The 24763-nt window shown below is 39.2% G+C and overlaps 1 protein-coding gene across 6 annotated transcripts in view; it reads left to right on the top strand.

Annotated features, from left to right (window-relative positions):
- Positions 1-24220, top strand: part of WNT5A (Wnt family member 5A) — a 41273-nt gene extending 17053 nt beyond the window's left edge. For all 6 annotated transcript variants that reach the window (XM_073574151.1, XM_073574149.1, XM_073574153.1 and 3 more), the window contains exons 4-5: positions 3979-4271; positions 22050-24220. In XM_073574151.1, coding sequence (XP_073430252.1) covers positions 3979-4271; positions 22050-22508 — 752 coding nt within the window. In that variant the 3' untranslated portion in view covers positions 22509-24220. The remainder of the gene's footprint in view (positions 1-3978; positions 4272-22049) is intronic.
- The last annotated feature ends 543 nt before the right edge of the window (positions 24221-24763 follow it).

Below are 24763 nucleotides of genomic sequence, written 5' to 3' on the forward strand. Positions count from 1 at the left end.
ACCTATAGGTTAATGGTGATGAAATGATATAATGCCGTAAAATCCTCCATGAATGCCCGGTTCCTGCCCCACTTTAATGACCCTATTATAAGGAATTATTGCATTATCCGATTTTCACACCTACTGAGCCGTGTTGCTACATGATGATCCCACCTCTCTTGTCTTTCTTTTTCTGTTCCCTCTTGCGGCTTTTCCCGTCCTTTTCGCCCATCTCCGCTCTTTTAGAGGAGCCACCCTGCAGGTCGTGACAGCCTCGATCCTGGGGGGGGGATTGAACCGTCCTCCTGACTCTTTTCTACTAGATTTTTTCAAATCTCTCTCAATATCCCGGCATAAACCTATTTCTTAAACAAGAAGTAATTTATAAGGGCAATTAGCCACTTAAACTAAACTGCTGCGCTAAGAGGGCTTAATAGGTATTTGGAGGCGGCGTCCCCGGCCGGGGATAGAGAAGAGACTATTCATCCAGTGCTGGAAACTGGACTCTCAGACTTTAAGTTTCATCAAGTCTGGGGGGTGCGGAGCCGCGTGTATGATTTTTATTTCTGGGAAATTAGCTGAAATGTAAAATTGCTCAGCTTTAAAGATGATACGTGTTCCAGAATTAATGCGCTTTTATAGGCACTTTGCTGCTACTTTTGGTAATTCCCTGTATCAATATGTCTGCACATGTCTCCTGCAATTATCAAAACCTTTACACTGTACATTTTCTCTATCGAAAGCACGGATACGTAATATTTTGTATTGTTTGTCAGAAGGCTTCAGCTAGGGCCAAACCAAGCTATGCACATTTTTTTTTTTTTTTTTTTTTTTGCATTTTTTTGTTAAGTTTCTTTCAAGCATCTTTTTAGCTCTTTTTTTACACTTTTTTTTTTTTTTTTTTCCTGATCTAAAAACATTTTTCTTACATCATGGACCTTTTCATCAATTCCATCTGTTTCCCATACATAAAAAATCATCTAATGCTTTCGTAATTGTTTCCCTGTGTCAAATGGACAGATTTTGAATAGGAAAGAAAATACTAAAAAAAAAAAAAGCTGCTTGTAATGGAGCGAACAATGAGAAAAGACATCCTGTAATTTTTTTTTTTCCATTTTTTACTTTGGTTAAATGTAGTTAAAAAATAAATATCGTTAACAAAATAATAAAATATTATAAAAAAAAGAAAATGAATAAATATATATATATATATATATATATATATATATATATATATATATATATATACTCTAAAAAAAACTTAAAACCAAAAAAATAGAAATAAAAATAGGAATCAAATACTGGCTAAAATTAAGAGGGAAAGAAAAGTCTATAAAAAAATTGGCTAAAATTAAAAAAAAAAATCTCTAAAAAAAATAGGAATAAAATATTGGCTAAAATAGGAATAAAATATTGGCTAAAACAAAAAGTGTCTCATAGGAATAAAATTGGCTTTAAAAATTGTAATCAAATATTTGCTCAAAAAATGGGATAAAAATATTCTCTTAAAAAAAACCAAAAACATAGGAATAAAATATTGGCTAAAACTAAAAAAAAAAAAGTCTAAAAAATAGGAATAAAATATTGGCTCTAAAAATCGTACTAAAATATTTTCTCAAAAAATAGGATTAAAATATTGTCTCAAAAAAAAAAATACAATGTTATCTATATAAAAGGATAATAAAGAACAAAATATTAGTATAAAAAAAATCAGCAAACTATGAATGGCTCTAAAACAAAATAATAATAATTAAAAACAAAAAAAATTGAAACAGTGACTAATTAGGGTACATTTGTTTTCCAATCCACTTGAATACAGCACATGAAAAAATAAAAGTGAAAACAAACAAAAACCATAAAGATAAATAAGAAACAAAACAGAATGTACCCCCACACAAAAAAAGAGAAAGTGTAGTTGGCTTTTTTTTATATACAGTTTCTTTTTATTTTCTGATGGTCGGACTTTACTTCAAAAAAGTTTTAAACTTCCTCGAATTCAAAATATTTATTAATCTTGAAATTCTAAGCCGAATTACTCTGTGGTCGCCTCGCACTCCAATAAATTCTATGGGGTCAGATTAGTTAAAAGCGGTTTATATTCATTGCCGAATCCTGACTTTCTCCTTGGATTTCAGATGGTCTATGGCACTTCTATAGGAGTGCGGACAATATGGCATTCATATAGACAGAACACTCACATTACACAAAGTGAACAGAACTTGTTTCTTAATTTAATCCAAACCTTCTGCGGGCTTTCGGGTTAAATTCTCTCATTTCGATGCTTTTAAAGGCCATTTAGAGATAAACACCGAGATGATTTTAATTCGATGTAAGAAGGAGATGGCACAAAGTTTGATAGGAAGGAACAGGGGAAAAAAAAAAAAATAAAGATATCAGATTTTGTGTTTTTATTCCTGCCTGACATTTATTTTGGAAAGTCTGTTAAGTGCAGTTATTGTAACCCCTCTGCACATGGAACTTCTCGAATCCTCTTGTTTTCATTTAATGGGAACTAGTGTGGGAATAAAAAGCCCAAAATCACTTGCACCCTGTGAACCTTCTCCACTTTTGATTAACAGATAAATTGGCTAAACTTTTTCAACCTGCAGTTCCAAAAGGTGCCTATTAGAGGCGTAATCTGAGAATGGCCTAATGTTTATGAATAGCGGGCTGATTTAAAATTTGAAATCGTCAAACATTTTTTTTTTTAAGCATTTAAAAGTTTCAAAGTATCGTGACTTTTATATACCTTATGCTATCCTTTTTTTTTTTCTATATATATATATATATATATATATATATATATATAATCTCTATCTTATGGTATATGCATCATTTTATGTATTACGTAGAACTTTTTTTTTTTTATATCACTTGTAAGCCTCATTCTTTATCTTTTGTGTCTTGCGTTATCCTTTTTTTTTTTTTTTATATATAACTTGTATTAAGTAAATTTAAATTTTTGGGGAAATGTCCATTGAAAATTAATAATAAAAAATTAAAATAATATATATACGATTTATTTTTTTCTTGGAAAATATATTTTATATTTCCATCTTTTGCATTGAAACAAAGTCTTGCCTAATAAGACACTCTTTGGGCCTCAATCTCGGTGCGCTTGACGTTCCCTTATATATGCGCATGCTTTACAATTGATGACCTCCATTTTGCATGGTGTACAGCGTAAAGGCCAGGCTTACATGGCATAATCGCAACCATTAAACTGCTGTTACCCGCAAGTCAATCAGTGGGCGTTTAATGACCTGTTCAGACTGACTGACCACAATGCTCTGTATAGAGAACTATCGTTAATACAATCATTCTGTGCACATAGAATCACCTGCTTAAAAAGGTCACTGCACTCCATGAACAAGCATTTTGCTCCATTGGGTATTTGATTAGATGGGCCGATAATCAGAAACGAAAGTTCCGGCGAACGTTTCTTCCCCGATATTGGCCTTTTGTAAACAGTTGTTAAGGTATGGGTGGCTGTTTGGCGCAAAGTCGGAGTCCTCCATCTACCATGTCCTCTGTCTACCATGCCCTATCCATTACTAGTTCCGACCCTGAATATGAGCACTGAAACAACTTAATGGTTGAGAGATGTCAATGTCTTCTCTTACGTTGGTCGTCTTCTACCAGGAAAAAAATTTAAATTTGTGCCGGGCTTATACGAAGGCTATAGCATGTAGTGCCGGAGCTCAGCTTTATTCACTTTAATGATGGTTTCTAGTTGATTATTTGTGTACTAGACCAGAGGTGGACATAGTATTGTTGCATCCTGTACAGACGCACAAGGGCCCAAGAGGTAAGGGGGCCACTACCACCTCCAAAGCTGGTGAAATTTTGCATTCTAATGAAATATTGGACTGCAGAAGGCCCATATTCTGTTCTTGCGAATGGGCCTCTATCTGTGTCCGCTCCTGTGCTAGACTATGGTATATTTTTTTAGGACTCGTCACACTAATTTTCTATTTTTCTTGCATTCTTATTGGGCAGGGAGCAGAGAGACGGCATTCACCTATGCAATCAGTGCTGCGGGAGTAGTAAATGCGATCAGCAGAGCATGCAGAGAAGGGGAGCTCTCAACATGTGGATGCAGCAGAGCGGCTCGTCCGAAGGATCTACCCCGGGATTGGCTGTGGGGTGGCTGCGGGGATAACCTAGACTATGGCTACAGATTTTCTAAGGAATTTGTGGATGCAAGGGAGCGAGAGAAAATCTATCAGAAGGGATCCTATGATAACGCTAGGATCATGATGAACTTGTACAACAATGAAGCTGGGAGAAGGGTAAGATGTTTTAATTATTGCAATCAACATGACTTGCGTTAGCATTGGTAAAACTGTATTACATGGTTCTACCCAACCACCTATTTCTCAAGCCGCCCCAGTTCATTTTCGAACCCCTAGTGAATTGTCAGGCCTGTATGCCGCCCAAATTAGTCTGGGAGGTCTCCAATGTTTTGTTCTTGTATATAAATGTTGTCTTACTCTTTGGGTTGTAAATATTGTTGGGCTACCACATGGTTTTATGCTTGTCCTTCAACCCTCTTTACCATCGATGATGTAGCCTTAGAATGGCCCTTTACCATGTGCTTGGTGGACATTCGAACCCCCACTATCGGGAGTCCAATGAGCTCGCGTCCCCTTAATATTTAGATTGGGGTTAGACTCTGGCTTTAGCCATGACACAGGTTGTGTGGCCAAATATCACTAAGTGCAGCCATAACATGGCACCGAAATGTAGGTGAATTGGGTCACACTGAGACCCCTAGGGTGCTGTGACAATCAGGTCTGAGCCATTTTTTTGCGATTTTTCTTGTCGGAGTTCACTGCTGGTTCTAGTACAGCCCAATTTACCTTAAATACGTTGCGATGTTGAAGTGACGGTGTTTCTTAGCCGTGCAATCTGTGTGAACCCTGAGGTTTGTATATGTGACCGTATGTGGTACCGTAACTCGGCCCTATTCACTCACTGAGATGCTGCAGCCACTTCTTTCCTCTGAACGGACAGTCATTCATTGTGTTTTCCCTGAAAACCTCATGAACTGGTAGCACGTGAAATGACCTGTATTGTAGGTGACCATGTGCTCTTGGGGTTAAACTAGTAATTAAAATAAATCACTACATACTGTAAGAACAGTTGTTGTGCGGAGTCTGCCATCCTCCTAACCTTAGCCGCTGTGCAGTGCGGCTTAGCTCCTATCCCATCCTGGGTGTAACCTTAGACTGGGTCCTCAGATGTGATCCAGAACATCATGCTGGTCACTCCCTTCACAGGTTGTAGGTCTTAAAATAATCCATGTCACGCGCCATAATTTTTTTTTCTTTTCTACCTGGTGTTAATGCCGCTGTTCTCCTGAATCCCGGGTTGCTTTTGCTTTGTTCCTGCGCCTCTCTGTTCCTGAGAGATTGATTCTTCTTCTAGTCTTTTAGCCAAGTATCTTCACTCTGATGGCAATTGACATTGCCTCTCTTAGGACAAGATGGCTACCTAGCTTTTTGCCGCTATGCCCTTGCAGTGTTGGATTGGGTTTGCAAAGGCGCACTGTCCAGTTACAAGCAAAAATAACCTGACCCAGTACACAAGTTTACTTGTGAAATATTAATTTGCCTAGCTTGTTTAATGAATTATTTAGATGACACCCTTTTCTGCAAATTGTGAATCAAATGTATTAGCACTGCTTATCAGCACTTCTTCACAGCGGCCTACCTGAGGATTCTCCTGCTTCCCTTTGGGCCAGTCCGGGCCTGCACCCTTGTTTCTTGCTCTGGTGTCTAGTTGACCTGTGTTGAAATTAATATGTCAGGAATAATATATTTACACACAACTTAATTTCTAAATAATTTTTTTTTATTTTAAGATCTTCAGTTGCCGTCTAAATAGACGTTTTTGTGCATCCTGAAAACCTTTTCAGATCCAATACTTCTCACTACTGAGTATTTGCTGTAATGTGTCTATTTTAGTTAATATTCTACAGTATGTGCTATACAGGCTAGAATCAAGGCACATACATTCATGGCAAGTGTTCGCACCCTTGAAATTGTTCCAGAAAACGAAGTACCGTATTTTTCAGACTATAAGACGCACTGGACCATAAGATGCACCCCAAATTTTCAGATGGAAAATAGGGAAAAAAAATTAATGTGTCAAATGGGGGTCCATCTTACAGCCCGAATTCAGCTTACCCAGGGGGCGATTCAGCAGCGCTGGTGGAGCGGGGTCACAGGAGATGTTCGGTGGTCTGGCGATATGACTCCCTTCCCAGGCTGGTGCGGTCGCCTTCGGGAAATTCCATCCCAGGTTGGTACAGCAGGTTCGGCGGTAGTGCTCGGGGCTTCACCGGCATCTTGTGAAAGCCCGGAGGCCCCGCATATCCATTGCTGCGATGTGGTGGCCTCCGGGAAAATGGCCACCGTGGGTGGAGCATGCTCAGATTGAGATCTTGTCTTGAGAGACAGAAATAAAAGACAAATTGGATATATTTTCACACAAGACCCCAAAAATGGGCCAGACAACATTGTTGACACCTTCAATTTAATATTCGGTTGTTCACCCTTTGGGATAAATAACTGCAATCAATTGCTTCCTATAACAATAAGCAAGCTGCTTACACCTCTCAACTGGCATTTTGGACTATTCCAGGTCTCTCATATTTGAAGGGTACCTTCTCCCAACAGCAACTTTGAGATCTCTCCACAGGTGTTCAATGGGATTTTTTTCATTTTTCTCTGGCCACTTCAGAACTTTCCAGTGCTTTCGTTTCTGGGGGTTTCTTAAAGTATGTCTGCTGGAAGACCCATGACCTAGGATGCAAACCCAGCTTTTTGACACTGTGCACAACATTCTGACCCAAAAAATCCTTTGGTAATCTTCAGATTTCATTATGCTTTGTGCACAGTCAAGACACCTAGTGCCAGAGGCAGCAAAACAACCCCAAAACATCATTGAGGCTCCACCATATTTTACTGTATGTATTGTCTTCTTTTCTTTGTAGGCCTCGATCCATTTTTGATAAACAGTAGAGTCATGTGCTTTACCAAAAAGCAATATATTAGTCTCATCTTTTCCCTTACTTGCAAATGTTTTGGCAAGCTGCAGCCTAGCTTTTTTGTTTGTCAGCAGTGGGGTGCTCCTGGGGCTCCTGCAATAACGTTTTATTTCATTCAAATGTAGATGGATAGTTCGCGCTGACACTTGTTGGAACTTGATTCGAGCTGCTTATCCACCATCCAGACTATCCTGCATTGCAGCCTTTCATCAATTTTTCTCTGCTGCTCACGTCGAGGGAGTTTAGCTACCATGCCATGGGTTGAAAACTTGTTAATTATGTTTTGTACCATGGACAAAGGAACATCGAATCTCTGGAGATGGACTAGTAACTTTGAGATTGTTGCTATTTTTCAACAATTTTGGTTCTCAAGTCCTCAGACAGTTCTCTTCTGTTATCCCTTCCTAGATGCACAATGCAAAGACTGAGTCAATGTCTTCCCTTTTTATCTGGTTTCAGGTGTGATTTTCATATTGCCCACACCTTTTACTTGCCATAGTTGAGTTTGAACAAGCATCACTTGCTTGGAACCAAGTTGTTTATCCACAATATTGGAAAGGTGGTAACAATTTTTGTCCTGCTCGTTTTTGGGGTTTTGTGAGAAATGATGTTCAGTTTCCTTGTTTGGGCCTTTTTTTTATCGTGCCGTGCCAATACACACAAAGGAAAAACACATGTTTTACTTGCAATAATTTTCTGGTAAAAATACTTCATTGTCTGGAACAATTTAAAGGGTGCCAACACTTTCGGACATGACTAGTTCTCTCTTAAATCGACACATTGCGATAAATCCTCAAATGAAGTGAGACCTGTGATGCCACATTGCTTTTTTTTCCCCACAGAGGATTGTATAACAATAGCCTGAGTGAGCACCACTAGGTCCTGAGGGGTTTTGACCTAAAAAAAAAAAATAAAAAATGTTAGCTGTAAGGTTATGTTCAAATGAAGGCTCCCAAAGCTAAAAAAAAACTAACAAAAAAATGCTAATCTGACACCCTAAAGAACAAGCAATGTAAATATGACTTGCTCTTCATATGTTCAGGCTTTTGAGAGTCTCTTAACCACTTCAGTGTTTGAAAGGCACAAACTGGCTAAAAGAAGTGACCCGACCGTTCTTCAGGTGCTTTCTGCACTTAAAACACGCTCATTCTCGCCTACAAGGCTAAGGATTGGACCGGCTCTCATCCTCTTATCCCAAGATAAGAGATCATTCACTCCTATTAAATATTTACATCACGGGAAGCTGTTTTTGGAACAACTAAAGGAACAAAAGTCGCATCGAAAATCCATTGCCGTTATAGGACTGATGCGTTTCGGGCTCCCTACGTTCTCCAGCTTGGTATGATCAGTGATGTTGACATGACGCATAGTAAAACAAACAAACCCCTTTTTATCGGTTTTCTTATAGCAAAACACATGATGGTGAAGGTCTCATCCTTGCTATCCTCCTTCCACCATTCCTTCAAGTCTTTCTCCATTTCTCATTGAAGGACCTGGGTGTAGGACCTCCTCCACCAATAATACATTGATTACGTATCCCATGCACATCACTTATTAGTGCTGACAAAACTAGGTGCTCCTCTAATACTCAGAATCTGGCTTCTTTTAGGCATTTCATAGTCTTTTGTCTCCTAGTTCTCTTTTTTTTTTTAATGAAATTTTTATGATTGTTTTATTGTACAGGCTTTATTTCTAATAAATCTAAATATAGAAAGACCCTCGGTCTCTCCGATCCAGTGCTTTGTAACCCCTTAATCACACCACACCACCCTGAAGCGGTCTTGCCCCATTATTGGATTGACTTTTGCTCTAAAACATAATTTTCCCTAAATCACAAGTTATCCCCTATGTCTGGATAACTTTCTGATTGCTGGGAAACCAACCACTGAGACCCCCCCAATGATTTCTGGAATAGTTCTCTGCCAAGCCCTATCTTGAATGGAGCAGAGGTTGTGCGAAAGTTCAGCCTGTCTCCCATCCATTGTCTATGGGACTTCCGGACATAGCAGGGCGCTGAACTTGACTTTCTTGACCAAGTATGCTCACTTCTACTCCGTTCAGTACTGGGATCTGCACTGCCCCATTCTTGAAATTTCTGGGAGTCCTACTAATCAAATCCCCATTGAACAGCAAATTATCCCCCCCTATCCTGTAGACTTTGGGTAACTTGCGATTTAGGGAAAAGCCTTTCTTGAAGGTGTCATCCCCTTTCAGAAAACGTTGTCATACTCAAATATTTTTTTTTTTTTTTTTTTTTAATAATATACAAAAGAGTATTTCTTACCTTCCCCAGATCAAGAACTGGCTCTCCACTGCTGCCCTGGTGTCTGTTCTGACATTACCACTGCAGACAAACATAAATAGCGCTGCTGTCAATCACTGTGCTCTGCTGCTTGTGCCTACTACGCAGAGCTGTGTGATTGGCTGCAGCGCTGTTTAAGTGACCACCTCGCTGCAGCCAGACTGCAGGGAAGCAGCCGTGAGCCGGCACTGGAACGGAGGAGGGGAAATTAATTTTTTTTAATAACCAATGCAAATAATCTGGGAAATTAATCCAAAATCTGTAGCGGGGTCATCCCAACTACCACGTGCCAGTTGGTACTGCTATCTGCTTGTCAGGAGTAGAATTGAGCAAATATATTCGTAATCTTTCCCCAAATTTGAATTTGCCATATTCGTGGAATATTGGTACCCTATTCATGACGAATTTGTGTTTGATGATCGGGTCGGAACATTTTTGTTCATATCGACTGGCGTTGACTCCAATGACGTTGTTTTTGCAATATTTGCCGCTGATCATAATCGGGACCGAATTTTTAATTATTCACTCAACTTTAGTCGGGAGCCAGAACCCTTGTATAACTGAGACCTCTGCACCCCTATAGCATTGTCTCTGCATTTGACTGCACGGTTTGTAGCAATAAAACTCAATTTGCAGAACCTTCTTTGACATTGCAACAGTTGTTTAATCTTTCAGGTTTGTACTCGGCCTTTTGTCTTCTAAAACTAGGGTGTAAGTGGTAACGTTTCTCATTGTGGAGAGTGACCTATCAAGCCTGGCATGTCAGAGTTAGGAGACTTAAAAGCCAGGCATGCTTCTCTAGGAAATTTTAAATATGCAAATTCTCTTCAGAGTGGAAAAGGACTCGAACTCTTGCGCCACTACTGGAAGCAGCGATCCTACAAGTCAATATTGACCCTTCAACGAGCCTTGCGATCTGACTTTGGATAAATGCCAAAACCAGAATCTGTCATATTCCAAGGCTCATTGAAGGGTCAGTATTGACTTTTAGGATTGCTGCTTCCAAAATGTGGCCCTAGAGTTCAAGTCTTCTGAAACTACAACTGTATAACCTGATCCTATGAATATCGCCGATCACTTTACAACTTTGCATTATTCCATTTTGTCTCCCTAATCTGCTAGTTTAGTGTGACATGTTAATGGTTGGACTTGAACCTCTCGTACAAATGATGCAACAGATGAAAAGCCATCTGTAGCTGGTGGTGATCCCTCGTGAGCTAAGATTTAAGGTTTGAGATGGCTACAAACTCCATTTAAAGCTTTTAGTTTTCGGGTGGAGTTCTACTTGAATTAAATTCTTGACACGACATTTGGATTGGGAGTGCGAGTGAAAGGTGGATTGCAACATTGTTGGGCCTTTTTTTTTTTTATTTGTATGTTCTTCATTTTTTTTATAACCTATTTGTTGGGCGACCAAAGTCTAGACTTAATTATTCTAACTTTTTTATGAAGGTCTAAATTATAGGTTATTCCCATTCTCTAACGCAAGACTAATCGTCTAGTTGATGATAAACAGTGGCCACCATAAAGATTAATATTTCATCTTTGCAGAAGCACTTAAGTATCTTCCTAGTTGGGAAATCAGCAGAGCTGTAAACCTTTAGTCATACAACGAAAGCCTACGTAGTAATAGCTACGCTATTTAGATGGGTTGTCCACTACTTCGACAACCCCCTTCTTAAACGTCCGGGTCTTCCAAGTAAAATAAGAAAAAAAAAAAAACGTATACTCGCCTCTTGCACTGGCAAAGGTTCAGCAACGTCTGTGCCGAGTATCCCAGTGCTCACGTGACATGAAATGGTAAAGGCCATAGCCGGTCAACTGCCGCTAATTGGCTGCAGCGCTCAAATAACATAATATCACGCAGTTGATGGGATACAAAGAGCAAGCATTGCTGGAATGCTGCTTGTGTGCAGGGCGAGTACAAACTTTTGAGCTTTTAAGATGGGGTTGTCCATGTTGTGGACAACCCCTTTTTAAGGTTGATTTATCTTCGAATTTAAGTTTTAGGTCTCTAGAATCAATCTCTACAATTAGCACTCAAGCCAATTTGGGATAGAATTTGGGAAATTTAATAAAATAGTGTTTTTTTTTTTTCTTTTTTTTTTTTTTGGCAAAATTGCATGTGATTGACACTATGCAATCATTTCAAATTTTTTAAGACACCAAAAAAAAAGCTGTGAGTTAAAGGGGTTGTCCCAAGATTAACACTTAAGACGTGTCCACCAATGGGATTCCCATGATCATGAACACAGAGGCCCCATGTGTCTCGTTTGAATTAAGTGGCACAGGGCAAGCGCGTTGCTGCACTGCTCAGTCTAAGGGAAACTATAAAGGCGTGCTCTGTCAGTTTTGTATATTTTCAATGAAGCATTATGGGGCATTGAAAAATGCTGCTTGATTTTGATTGAGGCTTCCAGGTTAGGAAGCTGATATTTGTTTTGAGTACTAATTCAAGAAAAAAAGATAAATGCAATGTTTGCCTTTCCTTCCAAAGTGGAGGATTATACCAGAATAACATATAATTGTCATTAAAGAAGCACTAAGCATAGATGTGTAAGGAGATAAACATATTGCCTGTTTTCCACCTTGAAGAAACTGGTGTGATGATGTATAAATGTGGACTAAGATATGCGTTATTGGTGATTGTCTGCTGCCTGACAGTAAGGAGAGTTTGATTTAATGTTTGGGACTAGCCCAGAGTGGGAGGGTGTGAAGGTGAAGGGACCGAGTCAGTTTCCTGTCAGGAAGTTAGGCCCCAAGTGCGTGACAAGCAGACCTAAAGTCTGAACAACAGGTGTCCCAAAGTGAGAGGAGACTGAGGCAGTGGATAGTGTGATCCAGAGTAAAGAAAATAGGAAAAGGGACAGCGTGGTCAGTCGGAGACTGGGGCCGTACTACTTAGTGACCTATCTCAGGACTGAGTTTGCAACTCGCAGAGGTAATGGGACAGAACTTGTAAGATGAAGAGTGTCCTGGGCGGCAGTTCCAAGGCGTAGGTAGCACAGAAGCTAAGTAGCGGCCATATTTGCAAACTAGTTCCATTGAGGGAAAAGAAGACACTGAACTGTTGGTTGAGAATAGGAATCTCTCACAAACTGGACTGTAGTCCTGAGCTGGGTTGTGGTAAAGGTAGCTGAAGTAATGGAAACGGGAACCAAAGAGGCCTCCCTTCATTTGAGCTGGATTATACATTTTAAAAAGCAGCTCCCTTCTAGTGGTGTGTCCATATTTGGGATCCAGTCCTGCTCAGCCCTTATTCACACAGGACGCCACTAGGACACAGGGTAAGGTTTTAATATTAGAGTTTAGGACCGTCCTGAACTTGGTTAAACCTTGACTTTGGTGGGATGGCTTTTACATTTTTATTTTATTTTTTTAATCAGTGTGGTCAATTTTTCACTACAAAAATTTAGTTTCATCAATTTTGCTCAGAAAAAAAAAAAAACAACCCAAAACTGATGGTCGTTTCTCACGCTTCAATCAATCGGTGAAAATTGGACACCGCACATGGATGGTATCCTTACTCAGTCTGAGGAACCAATCTGATCACTGCTTGGGCTATCATAGATACGAGTGCTATCCGTGAAAAACATAGATGACACCCATGCAAGAGAAACTGCCGTATGAAGGGGGCAATAAGGATAAGTGCAGCCAAGACTGAGTTGAAAATTGCAATGGCAGATTAGCCGCTGGTGTTTAACAAATACTTGATTTTGTAAGGGAACAGTTTGATTTCACATGTAAGGCCGTGCAACAATTACGGTACAATTGGCCGCACAGTTTTGTGGGTTAATAGTCTGCTCCCTTCCAAAATCAAACAGCAGCAGCTAATTTGCTATTGTCATTTTCAGCTCCATCTTGGCCTCTATCTGGCCTACCCTAAGGCTGTATTCACATATTCGTGTGACACGTCCGTGCGCTGCCATTTTTTTTCATTTTTTATAAGACTGCACGAGGACACAGAGTTTAATTGATCACATTTTAAAAAGCAATTAGTGTGTCTGGTGCGTTAGACTCGGAGCATGTCCTATTCCCACCCGGTTTGCAAAGTAGACTGGGCCATTAAAGTCTTTGGGGATCAATATAAAACAGATGAACTGTGGAAGACAAACTTTGTGCTTATGAGTTTAAGCGATTTTTAATTGATACATTGCTAAAAATCGATGGGGGGAGAAAAGAATCAGTCTTATCTCAGTCACAGTCACTCACCTTATCTCAATGACACCTGTGGGGAACCTCCCCCCAAAAAAACCCCTAAAAAAACAGTTCTTTCATATGGTAATACTCGCATGGATTTGTGAATACAGATGTAAGGTGCCCGAGTAGGGTAGTCGTGGAAGAGCTTCTTCTTCTGCATGCTCTTACACCCAACAGGAGAATTGTGTCCCACTCTCGGTGTGCTGATAGGTGTTGGATCACAATCTCTTGTGGGCCATAGGCCTCCACTGTCTCCAGACTTCATCTTCAGGATCGCCGCACACAATCCAGGGGACACAGTGTTTTTGAACAGTTCATGGTTATTACAGTGGACCATGTGAGATGGGGAACGGCAGGTTACAGTCTTTCCTTCAGATACTGGACTTAATTTCAGCCCTAGCACTTGTTCTGGATAGAGTATCCCTTTTCCTGTTCTCTCCACTAACTCTAGAGATTCCTCTCCACCAATAGTAGTGCACCTGATTTTCATTACCTTCTGCCTTGTCCATGTCCATCTTTCCCTGTAGGCATGATGTGCCAGATTTCCCCGATGCCAATTTTGAGGTCCAGGACCTGACCGAAGGAACCACACAAAAGGGTTATATGGCAATCCACTTCCCCGAGTGATAGGGCCATCCATGTTGACCCTAACAGCTCATTGCACTTGACCTCAATAGTGAACTTGCTTATTTTTCCATTTACTACCAACTCCCTAAAACAGGAAGTGCTTTCCCTTTATTAACACTATTCCCCTCCCATCTGTGGGCCTGTACCTAACATTAACTATTCCTTATCTATTTCCTATCTCTACAGTGTGTTACTATTAACATTTTCCCCTTTGAACTATAAAACACTTATTCTTCTATACTATAGTGTGGTTCCCGCCTTAATTAACCCTGCTATTATTATACATTACCATAACACATTACATAGGGATTATACACATACCCATTAAATGCATAAAACCGCATAACGCCATTCACATTACACTTATGTATACGGCGGCTGTCTTCAGGGCAGCAACGAGGCAGGACAGTCTCCTCACATAGCTTTAAGCTAATGTGTGATGTCAACCTCCCCAATGAGCATCCAACACGCTGCTCCTAACAAGCCATGACCTAGGTTTGGGTGAACTGAAACATTGACTATTTAGTAAAGTTTTGATTCCCTGAACATGACAAGGTAATCGATCAATAAATAGAATTTTATTCTGTGCAACCAAGGAGCAGAGAATATATACTATTGTCAGGGAATCCATCCTACCTTTTGAGCTCTACCTTCCACCCAGTGCACCAACCATAATCTAAAAGCTAAAGAAAACCGGTCTTGTTGCCCTACCTGTGAACATCATATGATTGCAATGCTTGACAGTGCCCACTCAATGTGTAGTGTTATAGCTTTGGTTATTTGGAGGCAAAAAAATCATATACCGTATTTTTCAGATTATGCCGCACTTTTTTCCCCAAAAATTTTTGGGAGAATGGGGTGCGTCTTATGCGGATATACCTTTCCGGCTGCGGTGGAGCAGGGTCCCAGGGTCGCTGCTGGAGGAGGCAAGAGTGGCGCTTTGCTGCAGGCTGGGATGAGGGGTGTTCCAATGTGCACCGCTGCAGGTGAAAATGGCTGCAGTACTCTGTGGTGCGGGGGTGCTCCGCCGGCATTTTTGTGAAAGCCCGGAGCCTCCCGTATATCCATTACTGCGATGCGGTGGCCTATGGGAAAATGGCAGACGGGGCGGTGTATGCTCAAGATCTCATTGGCGCACATTGGAACAGCCGTCATCCCGGCCTGCAGCAACGCGCCACTCTTGCCTCCTCTAGCAAGGACCCTGGGACCCTGCTTCACTGCAGCCACCACCCCCAGTAAGCAATGAGATGCATGGATTATAAGTGGCACCACCATTATTCTTTTTAAAAAGTTTTCTTTCTATTTTTCTCCTTAATATTTGGGGTGCGTCTTGTAATCCGCAAAATTCGGTAAATGCTTGTTGGATTTCTGGAGAAAAATGGTGACTTCGGCTTCACCTGCCCTCACACTTATTCACAGCCTTTCAAGTGTACAGGGAAAAAGTGGTCAATGAAGTCCCATGAGTTAAGGTAGGCTCTGTGAGCCATGAGCTTTACCAGTTTGGATGAGTCAGCGTGGGAAATATTTGCGTCAATACCTCCTGGTATTGTCTCACTTTTTGAAATGTTACCTATTTGTATACTTGTTTAAGCCAACAGTATTGATACTTGAGTACTGAACTAATAAGAGAAGTATTTAGCACACGCTACAGACTAGTGAAAGAACCCGCCATCTGCTTATACCATGAATTTTTCAAGTAGTTGTCAGTGTTATAAGGTCGTAGCCACAACTAACAGGACTAATTGGTATATAAGCAGTTTTCTAATATATTCTTAAAGTGGTTGTTTAGAGCTTTTTCTTTTTAATTGTATCTGCTATGATGCTTGGTCCACTCTTCCGTTGATATGCCAAGTTGTGTGCTATACCGCATGCACCTCTCCTATGTTCATGTAGTCCTAAGTGATGTTACATGCATACGCTGGGTGACGCATTAGTTTCATAGCACATGCGCACTGTTTTCACTACACATGCGCAGTGAGCCAACCGGGCATCAGACTGTCCATGTACGTGATGCCTCTTGGGAGACATTTTAAATGTAGTATAGCTCTGTCCAGATGGAAGAAAATTGTCACTCCAGTGTTGCATATCTATATACGCATTCCGGGTAGCATTGCATCGAAGACTCCAGTAAGATGAATTCTAAAGGATAGAACCTTGAGACATGATTTGAGTTGTCAGCCAAACCGGATCCTGACATGCAGGGACACTGTCTATTGGTGGCACTGAAGAGAAGGTGTTGTGTGTTGTTTTTTTTTTTTTTTTTTAAAGAGAGCTATCTTTCATTCTTTTCACTAGGGAAGCTCTATATTAAAGAAACTTTTGGTGAGTGTACTACAGCTGTAGTATGGGAAATTTTAAAATTAGAAATAAGTGAATCAATTCTATGTGAATCAAACTGTTAAATTTTTAGGAATTTGTTGAAGCCGGTAAATTCTAGCCATTTGCAATACGCTTGACACAAGTTGTCTAACATGGTTTGCTACCATTTTACACATCAGCCACAAAAGAATCAAATGACCTCAGTCAGCTTCTCTATAATATCTTGCAGTGAATACATTACATGGTATAGAGCAACCAATGATAGCCTGTATAAAAGCAGAAGAAGAGAATGCAGCAGCCATTTTGTGGTGAATCTGGATAGTGATGTCTTTAGATATTGAATGAGATTTGGATAGTGTGTGTGTGTATCACAGCACAACAGAAGATTAATGTGTCAGGAAAACAGCATAGTGCCATACATGTTTTTTTGAGCAACTGGAGGCTTTGAAATACTTTTTGTTTTCCACAAATGGAATTTTCAGGGAAAATTTGACAAATTGGAATTTCAAAACATTCACTCCTCTCTAGTTAAAATGTAACCCCTTCACAACATCTGAAATTTAACCCCTTAGTGACGGCAACATTGATCGTCAGAGGGAGCTCCCTCTCTGCTCCAGTTGGTACAACACAATTGTGATGCCGATGGTCTGCATGGTAACCCTGGGCCGAAAGATGGTCACAAGGTCACCCAGGTACATGCCTCCTCCTTGTCTGTGATGCAATGAGCCAGTGCCCTGCAATGCTAAAGCATTGTAGAGTGTTAGATCAGTGCTTGGGGCAGGGAAAATTGATGTCCCATCTTGGAACAAGGTAAAAAAGTTTTTAAAAATATAGAAGAAAAAATTAGTCAAAATAATAAAAAAAAACTTAATCCACTAAATACATATATTTATGTAAAAACAAAATAAAGTACTGTACATCTTTAGTGTCGCCATGTCTGGAATGACCTGACCTATAAAACGGTCCCTTCAGTTCACTGCTTCAGTGAACACTGTTCAGAAAAAAAAGTGGCAAAAACTATGCTTTTAAATTTTTTTTTTGTCATACTGCTGAATAAAACACGATCAAAAGGTCAAATGGAAATAAAAATGGTACATCTGAAAACATCATCTTCTCCTACGAAAAATATGCTACCAAACAGCTCCATCAATGGAAAAATAAAAAAGCTATAGCTCTCAGAATAAAGCGATGCAAAAACAAATATTGTTTGTATAAAAGCTTAGTGTAAAAGTGCCAAAACATAAAAATATAAATGTGGTATCTCTGTAATAGCACTAATCCATTGAATGGCATAAACCCTCCCCCCCCCCCCCCCATCATCCCCTCCAAAATAAATCTCCTGAAACGCTGGTTTTTGTTCATTCTGCCTTCCAAAAATCGAAAGGGAAAGCGATCAAAAAAACATTTGCCCGAAAATAAAAATGTCTACTCGTCTCACAAACAACAAGCCCTTACATGACTGTCCTGCAGAAATATAAGGAAATTATAGCTCTCAAAATGAAAATACAAAAACTTTGTTTTACAAAAAAAGTGTCTTAAGGTACTGTCACACTAAGCGATATCGCTAGCAATATCGCTATAACTTGTGACGTTATAGCGATATTGCTATTTCTGATACTTACCTACGACCCGCTCCCCCGCTGGTTATCGCTGAACGCGCGAGAATGTTCAGGACCGCTTCTCGTCGTCAGCTTCCTGCGGCGCTTCCTGTGGAGAGACGAGCGACGAGCGTGGAGCCGGGCAGGAGGATGCAGGATTGCCTAGTGTGACAGGTAAGTAGCGACCCCCGTCCCCAGCGATGTCGCTGGTGAGATCTGCCTGTGTGGCAGCTCACTAGCGACCACTTAGCGATGCACCAGTGATCCTGACCACGTCATATCGCTGGTCGGGATCGCTGGTACATCGCTAAGTGTGACAGTACCTTTAGTGTGTGACAGCAGCTAAACATAATAAAAAAAAAAAAAATAAAACTGATATCTCTGTAATCGCACTGACACAAAAAATAGTCATCTAATCACTTATACTGCATGAGGAACGGCGTAAAAAATAAATAAAACCAATTCTTCACCTGCTGTTGGTTTGTTCATTCTGCCTCTCAAAGATCATAGTAAGGCTGGAGAACATTTATTCTGCTCTGCGCTGAGTGCTTATACCACGGTTTCCGTGTAAATCTCTGAATTACGTGATTTAAATGGAAGATTCCCTATAATGAGGGAGATGGGAACACTCTGGACACTGTCTGGTCTATGATCCGGTGGTGTCTGTCTTTTTGGGCTTTCATAAAAGCGCAATCGGTCACAGTTTTGTGAACCTCTGAAAAGGACAGCGCTAAGCAAAGGCCAGACAAACTCCAGAGTAACTTTGTTGCTGCGTTATAGTGAATGGATCCCTTGGGGTTTCATCTGAATTGCATCATTTGGTGTTTTAGATGGAAACCCCAATATAAGTGCTCAGCATAGAGGGCAGGATAAATGTGATTCAAAATTTTCCCAATAAAAGCGTCAACCCAATTCACAAAAATGCAAGTCCCCACTCAGATACGCCATCTGTTTTACGGAAATATAATGGGCCTCAACGTTACTGGTAGTACAAAGGTTCTGGAAAAGCAAAATGGCTCCTTGCTCCCCCCCCCCCCAAAGAAATCCAGCTATCCAAATGTCTCCCTCCCTTCTGAACCCCATAGTGTGCCTAAACCATAGTAGCATCCATGTTTTGCATTTCTGTAGTGATGAGATCTCGCTTAATTTACAGGGTGCATTTCTGCAGAAGCAGGGGCTGGGCACCATGTATGGGTATTACAATGTACGGGCACTTTAATGGCAGTTTGGAATTTTCACTCACAGCAACATTCGCTGCTTCTTGTTTCTGGCCAACACCCATGGAGTCAAAATCATCACTGCATATGTAGGTAAATTCTCAGAGGAGTATAATTTCCAAAATGGGTTCACTTGAGGGGGGGATTCTGCTCTTCTGGCACTTAGCGGCTGTGTATATGGAGTCGGCAAACTATTCTATGATAATTCTCTAAGAGTCAAATGGTGCTCCGTCCCTCCTGAGTCTTGTCGTGTGGCTCAACAGTACTGTACAGCCACATATAGGGTATAGCAACATTCAGCAGAAATTGTGTGACAAATTGTGATGGTATTTTTACCCATTTCCCAGTGTGCCAATGTATAATCTAGGGCTAAAACAATTTTTTTGTTGTAAAAATGAATTATTTTTTCTTCACTGCCCAATGGTATAAAATTATGTGATACACCTGTGGTGTCAATATAATTACTGCACCCCTAGATGAATTCAGTGAAAAATGGTTTCACTTATGTTGAGTTCTGCTATTCTGGCACCTCAGGGGTTCTGCCAATGTGACCCAGCACCCGCAAACCATTCCAGCAAAGTGTGCACTACTATATGGAGCTCCTTCCAGTAAGAGCTTTACACTGTGCGTGAAAGGTGGTTTTTGACCACATATGAGGTATTGGTGTACTCAGGAGAAACTGCAGAACATATTTTGTGGTCCGTTTTTTTCCTATTATCACTTTTGCCTTAAGCTTTCAGTAATCAAAAAGGAACATTTTAGTGGAAAAAATGGTAATTTCCATTGACTCAGCCCAATGTTATACAACTCTGTGAATCACTTGAAGGCTAAAAATACTCTCGACACCCCTAGATGAATTCTGCAAGAGGTTTAGTTTCCAAAATGGGGTCGCTTGTTGGGGGGGTTTCTGCTGTTTTAGCATGTCAGGGGCTCTTCAAATGCGACAACCTGTTCCAGCCAAAATTGTGCTCCAGAATTCAAATGACACTCCTTCCCTTCCGAGCCCTGTCATGTGCCCAAACAGTTATCAACTTCATATTGGGCATTTGTGTACATATTTTGGGGTCCATTTTTTCCAGTTACCCATGTGAAAATGAAAAATTTGGGGCAGAAGCAACATTTTTGCCACAACAATGTATTTTTTTCACGGCTCAATGTTATAAAATTCTGTGAAGCAGCTGTGGGTCTAAGGTTCTCATTACACCTCTAGATAATTTCCTTTAGGGGTGTAGTTTCCAAAATGGGGTCACTTGTGGGGGATTTCGACTCTTTAGGCATATCAGAGACTCTGCAAATGTGACATTGCGTCTATCTATTCAATCCAATTTTGCGTTTCAAAAGTCAACTGGCCTTGCTTCTCTTCCGAGACCCTCCGTGCGCCCAAACAGTAGTTTTACACCACATATGTGATATCTGCGTACTCAGGAGAAATTGCACCACAAATTGTATGGTTCATTTTCTCCTGGTAAAAATGTTAAATTTGTGGCTAAGTTAACACTTTTGTGGGATAAATTAAAATGTTCATTTTCTACTTTCACGTTGCTTTAGTTCCTGTGATGCACCTAAAGGGTTAATAAACTTCTGGAATATGCTTTTAAACACTTTGAAGGGTGCAGTTTTTTTTAAATGGTGTCAATTTCGGGTATTTTCTGTCATTATAGGCATTTCAGTCACTTCAAACGTGATGTGGTCCTTTTTATAAAATAAAAAAAAAATTTTGCAAAATTTGTTAGAAAAATGAAATTGCTAAAACGTTTAACCCTTCTAGTTTCCTAACACAAATTGTTAAAAAAGAATTATGCTGATGTAAAGTAGACATATGGGAAATGTTCTTTATAAATTATTTTCCACAGCATGACTAACTGGTTTAATAATATAAAAATCAAAAGTTTGAAAATTGGTCAGAATTTTAAAAATTGGCCTGGTCAGGAAGGTGAAAACAGGCTTCGGGGTGAAGGTGAAAGTCAGACAAGTGTGGTGGGGATAGGACCATGTAAGGAAATTATTACTTTTACTTGGAATAGTTTCCAATCGGAAGCAAATAGTTTTGATTAAACCTATAAGTATCACTAGTAGAGTTGAGCGACTTTGGTCGGATCGGGTTTCGTGAAACCCGAATGAAACAAAATAAGTTTCAGATGAAACTCGTCCGACTAGAGCAAAAAAAGTCGGAGTTTCGTCCGACTTTTATTTCCCATTGACTTGCATTGGGGTCGGGTTTCAGACGAAACTCCGACTTTGTTTTGCTCTAGTCGGACGAGTTTCATCTGAAACTTATTTTGTTTCATTCGGGTTTCACGAAACCCGATCCGACCAAAGTCGCTCAACTCTACTCACTAGTATGAACTCCGGGATGGAGATCACTCGATTGCTAAATTTATGGACCAATTTGTCCATGTCTAATATCCTGTCTGTATGCATCCCTGATAGTGATGACCGAGTATACTCGTTGCTTGGGTTGCCTCCGAGTATTTTTGGCGTGCTCGGAGATTTAGTTTTTGTCGTCTCAGCAGCATGATTTGAGACTTGTAGACAGGCTGAATACACGTGGGAATTCCCTAACAAACAGGCATTCCTCACATGTATTCAAGCTGTCTAGCAGTCGCAAATCATGAAGCTGAGACAATGAAAATTAAATCTCCGAGCACACCAAAATACTCGGAGGACACCCGAGCAACAAGTATAATCGCTCATCACTAGTCCCTGAAGTTGTCTATAGCCATCACACTAACCTTTTGTGTCTCTATTTACAGGCCGTAAGTGCTTTGGCTGACGTGGCCTGCAAATGTCATGGAGTCTCTGGTTCTTGCAGCCTTAAGACTTGTTGGCTACAATTAGCTGACTTCCGGAAAGTGGGAGACCTACTAAAGGAGAAGTATGACAGTGCCGCGGCCATGAAACTCAACAGTCGAGGCAAACTGGTGCAAGTCAACAACAAGTTCAACGTTCCAACCATGAGCGATCTGGTTTACATCGATCCAAGTCCGGATTATTGTGTACGCAATGAAAGCACCGGATCTTTGGGAACTCAAGGAAGGCTGTGCAATAAAACGTCAGAGGGCATGGACGGCTGTGAGCTCATGTGCTGCGGTAGAGGGTACGACCAGTTCAAAACAGTACAGACTGAGCGATGTCACTGCAAGTTTCACTGGTGCTGTTACGTAAAATGCAAGAAATGTACCGAGATTGTCGACCAGTTTGTATGCAAGTAAGAGGCAAAAAGGAAATGACTATGGACAATATCGAATATCCGCTTTAATTTATAGAGGTCACTTAGAAGTTGCAAACAGAAGGCAACCGGATCCAATTTTTCTTCATATCACACAGCCTCTCCTTGGAAAAGAACAAGAAATAGAAAAAAAAATTGAACTGAAAAATATTTATTGACAAAAATTAAAGACTTTTTTTCTCTCTTAAAAAAAAAAAATTAAAAAAAAAAAAAAAGTATATAATTAGATAAACTAAGACTGAAGCGCTCTGGATTTAGAACATGTATAGTAGGTTTATATGGATGAGAGGGAAGCAGACAGATGAAGACAAATTTTGTGTTTTTTATATATTTTTTTTTTTTTAGCTGTGTTTTAATGGTTTATGGAGAATTCCATCCAAAAAGTATATTTTTGTTTTCTGACATTTTTATTTTTTTTTAATATTAGGAACTACTACTTTGTTGTGTGATACCTCTGGAGATGTTGGGATTGCACTTTGTATTCTGCATAAATTCTTTTATATGTTTCACATATTCATCGCACACATTACCGATTTTTCTTAATTCAGGCATCATTTTTAATTCATATTGACGTATTCATCCTAATTCATTTTTACTTTCATAGTTCTAAGCCTAGAATGGTTAAAAGAGAAAAATTAGTGGAAAATTTGACCACGGCTTTTTTTTTTGTTTTTTTTTTTTTTTTGTTTTTTTGTAATTTAACGTTTTGGATCTGTTTTTCCAAATTTTTTTTGTCCCCCATCACTCTGACCCTGATATAAAAAAAAATTTACATTTTTATATCTCATGCTGTATTTAGCCGTTATAAAATTCTTCAGTGAGAAAAGTCATTGTATGCCGTTTTTAAGAAGTCATACTTTTTTACATACTATTAATCCTATACACTAAACTTTTTTTCTTTTTTTTTTTTTTTTTTTTTACATGCAATATGGTTACATTTATGGGAAATTGTGGTCTGCTGTTTTCTATTTCAAAGCTTTTGTGACTATATGTGTATATATAACTCTAAATACTGCCAGTAATTAAATGTATGTATTTATTTACACATTTACCTAGGCAACGTTTCCTTTTTTTATTTCAAATCGATATTTTGGGGATTTTTTTTAATTTTAAAGGGGTAAAAAAATTCCCTTTTTTTTTTTTTTTTTTACATGTTCTATGGATACATTTTGCTGAATCTTAACACTTTTGGTGTCCGGTTTCATAGGGGTTTTATACAGTTTAAAAGGACTTATTTGATAAATGCTTCATGGGCTTAAGAGTATAGGGGAAAGCGAATAATAGGGGTGGGTTTCCCAAAGTAAAATGCACTTGAAACCAATTTTTTATTTTTCCAATTTCCCTTTTGGCAGGGCATTACGTACCAATATGAATTTTATTAATTTAAAAGCCCCTTAAAAAAATCACTAGGGAAAATATCCTTTTAAAGTTTTAAAAACTTCCAAAAACTTTTTTTTTTTTACAAAAGCAGCAGCGATATTTTTTTATATTCCTCCAGTCAACAGTTTTTATGATTCATGAGTATTTCACATTTCCATGTTGTATTGTAAAAATTTTATTTTTTGTGTCCATTTACACTTTTTTTTTTTTATTTTTTTTACAACGGTTGAAAATGTGTTTAATTTATTACCCATGCATACCATAGTATCTGTAGAAAACTACGACACCATTAAATTTCACTAAGCACTAATGAAATCATGGTTTGGATTTATTATGAAAAAAAATTATATATTTTTATATATATATTTTGACTGCAATAATTTAACATATTTTTATTTTTTAACCCGTCCATGGTACTCATTCAGAATTATTTAATGTAAAATATTTTACTCATCCTTGAGACATGTAAATTCTATGTTCATTTTTTTTTTTTCTCTATTTTTGCCTGTATATTGTACATGTAATGTACAGATTTTGCAGCCCTATATGATTTGTATATTTCTCTGGTTTAAAAAAAAAAAAAAAAAAAAAAATCAACAAAAAGAACATGGCAATTGATACCACGAAACACCCCCAAAATAAAAAAATAATACTTTTTTTTTTTATTTTAAAGTGGCTTGATTTTAAGCATTTAAAACAGAAATTCAAATTTTTTTTTTTTTCCTACAGAAAACAAAAAATGCTGCGTAAAAGTCTTTCTGCAACTGAAGCAAAGCTAACATTCTGGCTTCATCAAGTTTAGGAAGAAAGGTCAAGGAACCATTATTATCTCAGATGTACATAATTAAAATGTTTGTA

Source organism: Dendrobates tinctorius, unplaced genomic scaffold (assembly GCF_039654945.1).
Source record: "Dendrobates tinctorius isolate UK_male_01 unplaced genomic scaffold, ASM3965494v1 ptg000038l, whole genome shotgun sequence".
NCBI lineage: Eukaryota > Metazoa > Chordata > Amphibia > Anura > Dendrobatidae > Dendrobates > Dendrobates tinctorius.